General features: G+C 36.6%; 1 protein-coding gene and 2 long non-coding RNA genes across 3 annotated transcripts; all 3 read right to left on the bottom strand.

The window, feature by feature from the left end:
* Positions 1 to 6466: 6466 nt before the first annotated feature.
* On the bottom strand, positions 6467 to 7835 carry LOC106339940 (transcription factor PIF5-like). The gene is made up of 4 exons (XM_013778806.1): positions 7418 to 7835; positions 7251 to 7316; positions 6793 to 7134; positions 6467 to 6706 (listed from the first exon to the last, which is right to left on the bottom strand). The coding sequence occupies exons 1-3, from the start codon at positions 7790 to 7792 to the stop codon at positions 6868 to 6870; spliced, it is 708 nt and encodes a 235-aa protein (XP_013634260.1). The 5' UTR covers positions 7793 to 7835; the 3' UTR covers positions 6467 to 6706; positions 6793 to 6867.
* A 24-nt stretch (positions 7836 to 7859) lies between these two features.
* Positions 7860 to 10086, bottom strand: LOC106339941. Its single transcript, XR_001269257.1, has 3 exons — positions 9385 to 10086; positions 8540 to 8589; positions 7860 to 8439 (listed from the first exon to the last, which is right to left on the bottom strand). It is a non-coding gene; the product is annotated as an uncharacterized LOC106339941 (long non-coding RNA).
* A 1982-nt stretch (positions 10087 to 12068) lies between these two features.
* LOC106339884 lies at positions 12069 to 13438 on the bottom strand. Its single transcript, XR_001269248.1, has 4 exons — positions 13228 to 13438; positions 13056 to 13119; positions 12869 to 12970; positions 12069 to 12663 (listed from the first exon to the last, which is right to left on the bottom strand). It is a non-coding gene; the product is annotated as an uncharacterized LOC106339884 (long non-coding RNA).
* Between the last annotated feature and the right edge of the window lie 654 nt (positions 13439 to 14092).

Below are 14092 nucleotides of genomic sequence, written 5' to 3'. Positions count from 1 at the left end.
CCCTTTTTTTTTTTTTTTTTTTTTTTTTTTTGAAGACTGATATGGAGGTGTGACGAAGAAGGAGGTAATACATGATGGTTCTGAGTGCCACTGGTGGTTCTGATTTCGCAACCATTCTGGTTCTCCACCCTTGCTCTTGCGCAGTTCATTGGTTATGGAGCGGTTGCTCCCTTAATCTGTTTGTTCTCATTTCTGACTGAATTTCTGCAGCAGTAACGAGTAAGAGGCTGCGTTGATCCTTTCCTCTCCGACCTTTTTGCACATATCTGCACATATGACACTGAAAAACAAATGCATGAAGGTAGAATAAAGGCTAAGGTGCAGGGTGGGAACTAGCTAAAGATGAGCTAGTCACTCAGGATCAACAAGATGGATATAAAGAATAAGAAGTCCTGAGTGTATTCTCGTTTCCTTGATCTAATGCTCATAATAAGGAGAATTGCAGTCAAGATTATGTTCAAGTTAAATGAAGCTACGTCTTTCTAGTGTAACCTCGACAAGCTGAAATCTTCTGGAGAACCAAATGAGATAATGTCAGGGTGTTCCAGGTCCACATGTGTGTCTTTCGCCACTGCTAAGGTCACTGAATAAGATAACTAATGCACGAGGTGGTCAGTGATCAACACATAATAAGGTCCTAATTCCCACAAATTTTTGACTGACTCGATCATAAAAACTGACTCAAACTGACTCAAAAGAAAAACAAAATAAAGAAACGAGTTAGTAAACGACGAAAACCCTCCCCCAGACTTACTTCACACCGTCCCTGGTGTGAAAATAAATCAGAAAGAAGGTGAAAACAAGAATAAACATTTTTTTTTGTTAAGATACTTACCTGAGTGGAGCGGGCGCTCCTTGAAAATTATGGGTGTTCTATCGTCAGATGGTCGCCTGGAACAACCCCACTTTTCAGGGGGCAGGTTGTTCCGTTGCTGCCACCTAAAATTTTTGAAGTATCTCGGATTTTTTTGCTTTTTGACCTGAGACTCAATAAACTAAAGCAAAAAATAAGTAAACAAAAACAAAACCAACATATATTTACACTTACCAGTGGGTTGCCTCCCACCAAGAGCTTGGTTTAAGTCATTAGCTTGACTTGGTGACAAGGATCAGTCAGGTTGATCATGATGGCTTATTCCAAAACAAGCTCCACAATCAGACTTGTTCAACTTCAGAACTCTGCTCAGCAACCCCTTCACAGCAGCTTCTCCTTTCTCTTTCAGCTCATGTGTGAGAATAACTTTAACTTTAGAGAAATGTTTGGAGGTACCTTTGCACTTTACCTCATACTAAATAGATTTTTTATCACACAAGCGAGGTATCAAATTCATTGTAAGATCACCCTTGACCCTTTTCTTCTGGACTTTTTCTTTCACCCTTGCATTCCCACTGCGTTTCTTGGTATCAGTGTGAGGATCTCCATCCAGGACTTCTTTGATCTCACCCTTTTTACCAAGCTCTTTCTTAGGAACAATATCCAGCTGTTCTCCACTAACCACTGAGATGCAAGAGGCGTAGTGGATTTGTGATCTGGTTGGGACAACCTTGTAGAAAACCTTCTTGTTGATGTTGGAGAAGGAAACTTTCTTATTAGGCATGTCGACGACTGCTCCTACTGTAGGCATAAATGACCTTCCAAAGATTAAAGGCATCTCATGATCCTTGCTCATCCCAACAACCTGAAATTCGGTATGGAGAATACAGTTCCCAACTTGGACAGGAAGGTTGCGAATTGTGCTATAAGGGACTGCCATGGAAGAGTTTGCAAAAGCCATAGTCACCAGAGAAGGCTCAACATCAACAATGCCCAACTCGTCTACAATCGCTTTTGAGACAAGGTTCACACTATACCCAGAATCACAAAGAGCTTCCTTGAATTCCACTTCAGCAACAGAACAAGGAAAAACAAACTTTCCAGGGTCATCAACCTTAGGCAGTACCTTCAGTGATGGTGTCAGTGCTTCAGTAAAGAGTGCCTTGATATCCTCCTGAGATTCTCTGCAATTTTTTAAGAACATATGCAATGGCCGAATCTCCCAAGCATGTTCAAATGAGATATTTTGAGGAAGCCTTCTCACCATCTTCCTAAACCCAGCTAGCTGCTCTGCACTAATAGGATCCATCAAATGTCTAGGTGGAATTGGATATGGAACCTTATGAACATAGACTCAAATTGGTGGAGTCTCAACAAGTTCGTCGGGAGCAGTCACTTCAGAGCTAGCAGAGTGATATGTTCTCTCTTCTGCATCTGGAACAGTCTCAACAGACAGTTGCTCCGGTTCCTTTCCCTCATATTTCTCACATCTCAGCTCTGCTGCATTACAGTGCTCAACCCTAGGATTCATCACATTCTTTCCAGGAAGGGTACCTTGCTGACTCTTAACACTCTCAGTTGTTTGAGCAAGTTGAACATCAATCCTCTTTATGTGGTTGCTCACAGTATCATACTTTGTATTCAGTTCAGTGAACATGTTGTCCATTCTAGTGTTGATGTCTATAGAAACCTGATTTAATGCCTTGCCATGAATCTGCATACCCTGCAATAGTTGTTGCATCATCATGCCCGGATCCTTCAGCTCATCTGGTTGACTGTTCCCGGTAGCTGGAACAACTTACCGATTGCTCTGCGGTTGTCACTGGTTCAAGTTCTGAATCTGCCCGGTCGTAGCTTGCTCCATGTTGAAGACGTGCCTTTGGTTGTTTTTCAGTAGCTGATCAACCTTGGCAGTCAGCTCATCTATCTTCTGGGTGTCAGAACTGTTCCCTTTCTTGGAGCAATCACTCTCCTCGTTCTTATTGGATGAGGTGGCAGACATGTTCTCAATCAGCTCAAACGCTCCATCAGTGGTCTGAGTCATGAAGTCTCCGTTGCTGGGAGAGTTCATAGCACTCTGACATTTTCAGTCAACTCCATCATAGAAAATTCCCAAGAGGTAGTCATCATCAAATCCATGGTGAGGACATTTTCTACTATAGTCATTGAAGCGCTCCCACGCGTCGCAGAAAGGCTCATTAGTGAGCTGTCTGAAGGAGGTGATCTTATTCCTCAATGCAGCTGTTTTCGCCTTAGAGTAAAAATGGCTGAGGAACGCTGATCGGACCTGTTCCAATGAAGTGAGAGAGCCGGTATGGAGAGAGTTCAACCACCGTGCAACTTTTCCATCAAAAGAGAATGAGAATAACAAGCACCTGATGTAGTCTGGTGGAGCACCATTCGCGCGAGTGAAACTGCAGACTTTTTCGAAGCTCTCAATATGCTCCATTGGAATTTCTGTAGAGAGACCAGAGAACACCTTTCTCTGTACTAGACCGATCAAAGAAAGCTTGATCTCGAAGTCCTGTCTGAGGCAGAGGGAGGAACAATGGCAGAGCGTGCAGTAGGGATGTTACGCAGAAGGTTTATCTCCCCAATCGAAGCAGTCTGCGCCTGTTGTTCATGCCGCGCGAGAGCAGCCTGTTCAGCAGCATCCTGTTGAGCTTGGATGGTCTGCTGCATTTGAATCATCTGTTGTTGCATATGTTGCAACTGAGCAGTGAGTTGCTCTTGATTGCCATAGTCGCCCATTATGGCGTTGTTCGGCCCTGATTGTTGACAGTTTGTTCTTTCTAACCTTGCTAGCTCATGGTCGTTAAATGTAACTCTCCTTGTGCGTTTATCCGAGTATGTCTACTGGTCATGCACCTAAAAAATTAGCTGCAACAAAAAGGATAGAGCAAGTTAGAGGTATTAGACTAAATAAATAACCGAAAAATAAAGGTAAAAAGATGGTACCCGGCAACGGCGCCAAATTGGTATTACGTGTATACGCACACTACCACAATCGAATGGTATGTCGATGTAGCACTTTAGCATCGAATTCACAGAGACCAACGATTACACTTTATTTCTATGGGATCAATATCAAGCTAAAACAATATGGGTGTTTTAAGATTTGAGGGTTTCGTGACACGCAAGTAACAAGATTAATTAAAGGTTTTCAGATGATTAATAGAGCTAAGTTCAGGGTGATTTATTGGGATACTTAGGACCATAAGCCACACAACTATTCATGAAGGCAATAAGAGCCAATCTAGAACTTGAACAACAAGAATAGATAAATCCACTGTCGCGGTGTCTACCAATTTATCGAGCAATCCTAACGCCTAAACTGTCGTTTGGATTAGAGAATGATGACAAGCATTAAGTTTGGATTCAATTGGTTCACGATTTGCCTTAACATCGGCTTTCGTTGGCTAAGGACAAATCGCTTATCTATACTTTTTCTAGCAATCTAAAACACTTTTGATGATTAGATTAAACCTATGATCAGATGATAAATGGCAAGTTTAACACAAGCATTAAGATTAGCAATAGACAGAGATATCAAAGGAATACCAATCCTATTTGTGTCTAGCTCATTGATCCATGATCCCTAACACCCTAAACCTAACAAGCGACTACTCATCCATGAACAGAGAAATCACAGAGACAATATATGAAGAAAACATGCTGAATCAATAAATAAATAAAATAGAATTCAGGAATCTTCTCAAGATGAGAGAGATGAAGCCTTCTCCCTTTCAAAGTAGCAAATCTTCAAATACAAAAGTCTCCAATGGTTTCTTGTGTAAAAACTAGCGTCGAATGATAGTAAAAAAATAAGAAAAGATATATATGCAGGTCTCTAATGGCCAAGGAGGAAAAGGGGTAAGTCCTAGGTAAAATCCCGAAATATTTGGAAACTTCCTTAAAAATCTCTGCCGCTGGAACAGACACTTCGGGTTGCTCCGCTCGACTGTTCTGCGTGAAAATCACCAAATTGCACTGTTTTCTGCCTCTTTTGTTCCGGCTGGTACATCTCTCATCCAATGAAACTCCAGACCTGTAATGACTCGAAAAGGACTAGGAAGACTCGATAAAAACTTGAAAACCAATTAGAAAACATATATACAAGATGCCAAAGACACCATATATCACTATCTAAACAAATGTTTAAAGATGTGTCTTTTTATTAAGAAGTTGCACTGATTTTTAAGAGTTTGACAAAATGTCTAAAGATGACTTTTCATATTTTCATCATAAAAATTGCATCAGTTTTTAAAAAGGTTATCTTTTCGTCTACGAATATGTTTTTTTTCTTCTAAAAATACACTCCCTCTGTTCCCGAAACAAGGATTTTCTAGAGTATTCACGCATATTAAAAAAACAATTAATTTTATTATTTATTTTACTATACATTTTCCAATAAATATCAACCAATAGTATTCAACCAAATTAAATATTTTCAATTAATGTTTCTTAAAAGTATATCATTTTTCAACATTAACTAATAAAAGTACTTTAAAATTTTAGAAAATCTATCATTTTGGAACAAAAAAATAAATTTAGAAAATCTACTTTCAGAAAATAGAGAGTACTCGTTAGCTTTAAATGATGCTGGTGTGTCAGAAGAATTAAAGATAACCAAACAGTGAATAGAGAGTACTCGTTAGCTTTAAATGATGCTGGTGTGTCAGAAGAATTAAAGATAACCAAACACTTCACTGTATCAATTAATTAAAAAGGTGTGTTGTTCAAATATGAAAAAAGAAGAATCTGAAAAGGTGCTCCGTTCATGAATTAAAAAAAAAATACGTGTGAAAGGGTGAGTATGCATGGTTGATTAGGCGATGTATGCATGATTCTTGTTTATGAGTATATGAACAGTGGTAACTTAGAACAATGGTTACATGGAGACATGGGGAAACACAACACTCTCACCTGGGAGGCATTGCACAAGCGTAAGTGGTTAAGATGTATACTTTTGCTTGAAGTTCTAGCTTTAGCTCTTGAAGTGGATAATAACATGGCCTGCACCACAATTCAACAGGCTTACTTATTTACATGAAGCTATAGAACCAAAAGTAGTCTACAGACATAAAAGCAAGCAATATCAAGATTGATGATGATAGTCATGGGTTACCTTTTTATAAACTATTTTGCACCCAGTCAAAAAGAAGTCTAGCTTCGCCCCTGGTCATGGGCACATTTGGGTAAGTTAAAGATCTGTATCTGCTTTAGTGATGATGGTATCGTTTTGGTATCTGTTTGATATCCTTGTGATAAGGTCATGTGCGTATGTGTATCAGGTATGTAACACCCGAATATGCTAATACAAGTCTTTTAAATGAGATGAGTGTGACATCTATAGCTTTGGTGTCCTGCTTCTGGAAGCTATAACTGGAAGAGATCCAGTTGACTATGAACGTCCAGCTAATGAGGTAGCCTAATCACGTCTGCTTTGTCATTTGTATCCAAGAGTAATGAATGTGTTTGTTAATTTGGTGCATGAATCGGATGACAACCCTTTTGGCGAGGTATGCATAATACTTAGATTCACTGGGTTTATTTAAAACTTTATTACTGTTTAAGTTTTAACTAGCAATGGTCCAAATCTTGAGCAACCCATATCACTATATCAGTAAAGATGTGTTTTGTTTCTGTAGGAGCGGAGGAACAGAAAGAGTAGAACAGCGAGTATGGAGATAGTCGAGGCCACAGAGGAATCAGCTAACACAAGCAAACGGCCTGGTCACTCACAGAACCACACAACAAAATCTGAAAAAACAAAAACAAAAGAGCTGTTTCAGTAGTTTCTAACATCAGGCAAGTAACTAAATGATACAATCTTAGGAGCCAGTATCATTTTTTAATGATTTGAGTTTCTTCCATAGGTTGTTGTTGCACCTACATTTAATGTAAACATGACATGTCAAATATCAATCAATTTTATTTAAAAAAAATAAAATCAAAACGATGACGTGTTCACTAACCTGAGTAGTCGCGGGCATCGGTGGAAAGCCACCCCTGTACCTCGAAAGCTGCTCAGATAAGATATGGTTCTGTGCTTACATCTGCAGCTGCATAACCGGGTTTTGACATGCTAAACAGGGATGACTCTGTGCAACAGACCGGTTCATAACCGGAAATTGTGGCTGTTGCATCTGACTCTGCATAGCCATTTGATTAATGTACTGAGATGATTGTACACCTGGAAACATCATCGGAGTCGCTGCTGCTGCTGCCATTCCCCTTCCCATGCACATCACTTGGAGTTGCATTTGAAGTGATTTCAAGTAGTCTATGGCTTCATCCAAAATCGACGCTTTATCAGTCTACAAGATTAAATACATATAACTAATCAAATACATAGACAGAAATAGAATCCCAAATTTCCCAACTAAACTCACTCCAGTTTTTTTAATCTTGTTTTGTCTTAAATGGAACTTACTCTATTGCAATGAGGTATAAGTTCTTGAAGAGCTTTCATTCTCTCATTGATCCGATCTCTCCTCTTCTGTAATAAACCATTATCAGAAAAATAGCAAAATTTTTATAACTTTAACTAGCAAGTTCACGTAACACATAATAATTAATATGTAATGGACAAGAACGTACCCTTTCTGAGAGATTATGAACTTCAGCTGCACGACTTCTTCTGGTAGATCCTGACCGTTGGCTGGATTTGTTGTTACCCATAATTTGATCATCGGTTGACATAAGACGAACATCAGATTGAGACACAGATTCTTGATCAGTGTCCATTACATGTTTTCTTTTACGGCTAATGGTTACGCTTCTTCCACTCTCATTTTCTTTGCTGCAACCGGACGAGCCACCAGACGAAGTGTCAAGTCTTTGTTCGACGTTCTTGCTTCTATCACTCATAGGAAACTGAGGATGTGTCACCTGATGATCATTTGTAGACTGGTTGCTCCCACAATGGCTTGTTCCAACGGTTACAACCGAGGACCTAAACTTAGGAGGAGCCATAGCTTGAGCCTCATGTTTAATAGTATCTTCTATCGTTTGTGGCTTCTCGGGATAAGGTGGTATTAGAAGATCCAATTGAAAGCCCATTTTATATCTTGTGAGAAGTCCATTAGCCCATGTAACTAGGGTTTGCCACATGAGTTCCAATATAAATAGTCATGCTATGTAATGAAAACCTCAACTTTTGGAATATCAATATCATTTCGTAAATCTCTTTGTTCTTGGTGACAAACTCAATCTCTTCTAGTTTCTTTACTTTCATTTGCATAATAAAGCTCCTTTGAGCTATTCATATTTTGCATCAATAAAGCTTTACAAACTTCAATCTTTCTTAGTTTAGAAATGTCTTTAGGTGGACCATCAAGGTGGTCGAAAGAAACGAAGAATTGGGAGGAGAACTCGGATTCAAAGGGGTCAACTACGTCTTCAGGAGGGTATTGGATCCAGGACACGGTTTTTTGATCTTCTTGAAGAGTGTTATAGTGTGTGGGTACTGTTTCTTGGTAGTCAAGAAAAGTAGTGTTGGGTTTTCGTAGGGCTAGATCATGTTTGGAGTTTTGGACTTGGACTGATGATTCTCTTCGTACTTGGCTTTGTAAAACCACTTGGCCATCTCTCAAAGTAGCTCCACTAGTTCATCTTCTGGTCTATCCAGAACATAAATAAACACATGAACACACAAGTTAGTAATTGTAATTAAATTTTAAATTAATAATTAAAGAATAATATGACTGGGATTATGCATACCTGATTGATCTTTTACTAGTGGACATGTGGAAATTATCTTCCATGTCATACTGTACAGGAGATATCCAAATAAGAGTACATTAGATCATGATTAATCCGGGTTCTTAGGGTGGGATTTTTAGCTTCGTCTAAGAACTGTTTCTTAGCTTTTAACTAAGAAAAACTAAGAACCGTCTCTTAAATAAGAGATATAAGAACACCATTAACCCTTGTTGCTTAAGGGGTGCTTAGCAATTTTTTAATTAAAAAGAAAGAAATAGGAGAAGAAGAAGCAGTGCTTAATTAGACGTCACAAGCTGATGTTGCTTGCACTGTTCGCGGGCCGTACTGGCACGCGGCGGTCCGCGACTGATTATTTTTTTTAATTTTTCTTTTTTTTTTCAGACAAAAAAAAAATTTAAAAGTTTTTTAAGCACCTCACTTAAGCAATTTTAGGGTTAATGATGTTCCAAGAGCCGGCTATTAGCCGAAAAGTGTAAAAAAATAAAAAAAATAAAAAAAAATGTTAAATCATGAGTTAAAAAACTCAAAATTAGAACCTGAGTTAATCATACTCTTATTTTCTTAGGAGAGAGTGAAAAACTAATTAATTAAGGATTTAAGATAATGATTAACAGGAGCTTTTACACTAGAAGCGTAAAAGGACGTTGAAAGCAATCATAAAACTTCCAAATTATTCCAAATCCCAACAGTATAATCATTAGAAAAGACTGAGAAAATAATTAAACAGAGACATACGCTCTCTCCAGCAATCAAAGAGGAAATTATTTAATAAGGCAAAAAAAAGAAAAGTAATTAATTCCATATATGTATACTCTTAAACCCAAGACTTCAAAAGTAGTTACCAAATTTAGAAGCCTTTGAATGATGAAGATCGTAGCTATATTTGTTTTCTGCCTCACAAGTTACAAAACAGAGCTGCCTCACAAGTTACAAAACAGAGCTAAGAGAGGGAAAAAAAGAGGACAATATTCTATTTCTATCTCCTAACTCTTTAGGTTTTCTCTCTCTAGAAAATAAATTATAATGTAAGTGAGAAATGAAAGTTGAAACAGAAAATAGAAGAGATATAATATAGAACAAGAGAGGCTAGGTTCTTGGCCAGGTTCAGACTTTAGACAGAGGAGAGATTACACCAAGCGAGCAAGCGAGGGCGAGATTATGATTCGGTTGGGGCAATAGTACTGAAACAGATCAGGATGAGCGACACGTGGCAACTTCTCAGACAACAGTTGATTGATAATGGGACCCGACCCACCCCACCGTTGGATCTTGCTTCTGCGGAGTTGAAAAACCTATACTCGGTGGTTTCAGACCTGTACCCTATCTGAACATTCTTGACCAATGATTAACGGGTGTTCTCCTCAAACAAGACAGCCCATGTGTTCTCTTTCAACCAATAATTTACTGCTGATAATCATATCGTTTCCATGTTTATTTCACCCATGGGACCCATTGCACCGTTCATTCCATAGTTTTCTCATCGACTAGGAAATTAAACACGATCATCCAACATATATTACCAGATTAGAATTAATTGTCTTAATTTGATTAGTCGTTGGTATTTAATTTTTTATTTATTTAATTAAATTTTTTTAAAGAAAACTAATTTTAGAATGACCTAATCTATAATATATTTTACCAAAACAAATAATTAAAAATCTTAAATATAAATGAATTAACATAATTTGTTTATTCAAACAATTAAATATCATATTATAGAAATGATTATATAAACATTTTTAAACATATTTTTATTAATAGTGGATACAATAAATCATATATTACAGAGGAATTAACCTAAATCTAATAATATTTCTTATAATCATTCACTATATATATATGTATATATTTTCTAAAAATGAGTCCAATGAATGCAAAACAGTTAAATATACAATTTAAAAAAGTAGTCAGTTTCAATGAAAAAGGTTGATAGTATAATTGAATTCTTTTAGAAATTATTTATTTATTTATTTTTATTTTCATGACAGCAAACATTCACAGACTCATGTAGACTTTGTAAAGAAATTATTTATTTTTAAAAGCAAAAAATTATATGGTAAGCTGTTTAAAATAATAATAATAAATTAATTAGACCTCAAAAACTAAAATAAACAAAATAGCATTTTTTATTTTGAAAATTTTAATTTTTTTTAAAAAAAATTTGAAATCCTATCCCCAAAACCCTACTCTTCAACTCTAAACCCTAAATCCTAAACCTTAAACCCTAAATCCTAAACCCTAAATCCCACCCCTTAACTTTAAACCCTAATATCTAGATTAATTAACCCTAGGGTATAAGTGTATATTCACTTCTTTTGATAAAACATTTAATTCTGTTTTGGTCATTTTTATTTTTAAAATCTATATTTGTGACAAAAAAAAATTTTAGGTCTATCCTAGAAAATTTTTCTACTCTAAATCAAAAAAATCAGAACATTAAATTAAGATTTTTACAATGTATGAAAACAAAGTTCCAACAAATTGTATACAAATAGAAACTTGTTATTTTGATGTAATAAATTCATTGAATCTCACATTGATATATATATATATATATATATATGTAAAAATAATTACATCACATTATTAAAAATTAGATATGATTTTTCTGATATATATATTTAATGAAAATAGGTTTGCATTACAGTAATTTTATAAAATAGAAAATAATACTTTTAAAAGATATTTAAAATATAATTATTTTTAATGAAAATCTTGGTCAAATGAATCAGTGTTTGATAAGATAGTGCGTTGATTGGAGAGAATTGCATATCCTCAATGTAAATTATGTAATCCTGAAACATGAGAAGAAGAATTATAAAGAAAAGATTAGAGTTGTTACGGAAAAAGGTCAGATTAGAAAGAAGAAGATAAATATTTAACCCTTGGTTATTTATTTAACTCTTTAATTTCTTCAAGCCCGCTTGAGAAGGGGCTTGTCATCACACCAGCTGAAGAAAGAAACCAAACAAACATGTTTATGAAGAAGACGTTTCTACTGAAACAAAAAAAAAGACGGAAGCTTACAACCCGCAAACCGACCAGGAATCGAGCACCACCAAACGCAGCTTTAAAAATGTATCCATAAATTTTCGAGACAGCTCACAAACAAAAAAAATATGATTCCAACGAAAATCAGAACAAAAAAATTGACATATCAGTTGTGCTTAGGAAATCATTGAAGCATTTCAACCACCTAATCTTTTCGACAGTTGAACACGGCCAAAGTTTTCACCCACGCCAAGCCTAGCGATTAAGTCCTTAGTTGATTCAGTCTCTTTCTGCTGTTTTCCCCAAGCTGTATTCTGAGTTTCAATCACTCTACCTTTGAGATCATATACTGACAGTAGTTACCCTAAAATGTTCTTCGAACAGCCATCTCGGCTTCCACAATTTTGGTACACAACTGATCAAGGAAGGCTCTGTCGTGTGAGATTATAACCATAGGAACCTCTTTCTTTTGCAAATAGCCTTCAAGCCATTCAATAGTATCAAGATTCAAACGGTTTGCTTCTAAATGCAGACCATTCAATGTGTGTTTATTCTGTTCCTACCCAAAGCTGAATATTTCTGAGTGACATTATCATTTGCCATCCACCGCTAAATGAAGCCACAAGCCCATCATCATCCTCTGGTACAAACTCTAACCCCGGTATCAGCTTGCTAACTTTAACATAGACCATGTCTAAGTTCACAGCTTGAGATCTTCTCTGCAACATATCAAACTCGTCTAAGAACCTCCCCATAAGATCCAAACCATCAACAGACCCTTCAATAGCCTTCTGAATTTTCTCCAGCTTCTTGGTTATCTTATCTCTTCCTTGAAAGCACCCATGAACTCTTCCTTCACAGTCCTGCTCATGGAAACCTCGAACTCTTGGCTCAAGAAAGTGACTTTTATATTGGGTTGGCCTTGATAATGTAACCTGAATAGGGTTCTTGATGATCATGAGCTGGGTCATCTTCCCCGCTCCGTTAACCCCTTACTAACCCTGCTTTCTCTCCTCTTTTTACTTCCAGGTAACGTACTTGAGCATAATGACGCCTTTGGAGCTCTTCCTTATGTTCTCTAGCTTCACACCTGAGCAAACCGCGGACGTGCTGTTGTTCGAGATAGATATCTGAATGGAAGAGTACCAGAAAAGTTTAAGAAAATGAACATGATATCTAAGATCGGAAAACCTGAGAAATCTAGATTAAACAATTGAAAATTTATGAATGACAAGACCCAAAATTGAAAAAAAAAACAATATACTTGAGATTCAAGAGCAGAAACCCACGGAAAACATTTTTAAAAATTAATTTTGAGATCTAAGATCGGAAAACCTTGGCATCTAGGAGAAGCATATCGACTCCCATCAACTCCGATGTTCCTAGCTTCCCAAAAAATCAGTAGCCTCACTTCGAGGGTGGAAGAAAAGTGGCCAGCTTTCAAATCACGAAGAACACATGAATTAACCATCATACTGCAAATAAGTTTTTAGGAGACAATGTTTAAAGGATAAAGTCTTACCTATTTATAAGTGGAGAAACACCGGCTCTGACAGGGATAAATATCATTGAATGAGAGCGTCGTGCTTGATGGGCATTGAGGGAGTTAAGAAGATTAGTAACAACATTGAATCCAGACAAATCGAACCATCTCTGATGATTCATTAAGTGAAAACGAAACGACGAAATCTCACCATGACACATAGTCTCCTCGAAACGATTCCTCCGAAACGACATGCTGAATCTCCATGGCTGGCTAAAGACGTCGCATATTGGAGAAGGACAGTTTGAAGAAGACAATGAACCCTAAGTTTGTAAAACACCTTTCTGGCTAGAGGTCAAACACTTAAACACACAGGTAAATCAAAGCCCATAACAAGAGAAATAAATGAAACAGTGAGTTTAATTCTTTATGAACACGTGTCAGCCTGACATATGACGTTGATAGCCTAAAAATGAGAAAAATCTTCTTAGATAGATAGATAATTGATTATCTGAATTGAATTTTCTGTCATTCATTTAAAACCATGAAATGATCTCAATAGATCATAATTTGTTTTTCTTACCTACATTTTCCACATCGCATTTAATTCACATGTTGACTAGTAAATGCTACGTGCGAGAACATGTAAAAATTTCATAAATTTTCAACAATATACTTTAACGTGAAAAATCATCAACTATTAAAATACTGTCGAGTGTTGAGAAAATTATAACAATTGCTAGAGTCTTTCATATGTTTTTGTAAAAGAAAACAGAAAATGATTAGCATAGCACTAAAATTTTTTTTTTGTCACAAATATAGTTTATAAGAATACAAATGACCAAAATAGCACTTAATGTTTTATCAAAAGAGATAAATATACACTTATATCCCAAAGATAAATTAATTTAGATATTAAGATTTAGAGTTAAGGGGTGGAGTTTAGGATTTAGGGTTTAGGGTTTAGAGTTTAGGGGTGGGTTTAAGGTTTAGGGTTTAGAGTTAAGGGGTGGAGTTTAGGATTTATGGTTTAGGGTTTAAGATTTAGGGTTTAGGGTTTAGAGTTTAGGGGTGGG

The sequence above is a fragment of the Brassica oleracea genome, chromosome C4 (genome assembly GCF_000695525.1).
Source record: "Brassica oleracea var. oleracea cultivar TO1000 chromosome C4, BOL, whole genome shotgun sequence".
In the NCBI taxonomy this organism is placed as follows: Eukaryota; Viridiplantae; Streptophyta; class Magnoliopsida; order Brassicales; family Brassicaceae; genus Brassica; species Brassica oleracea.
This window is presented reverse-complemented; position numbering and strand designations above follow the sequence as displayed.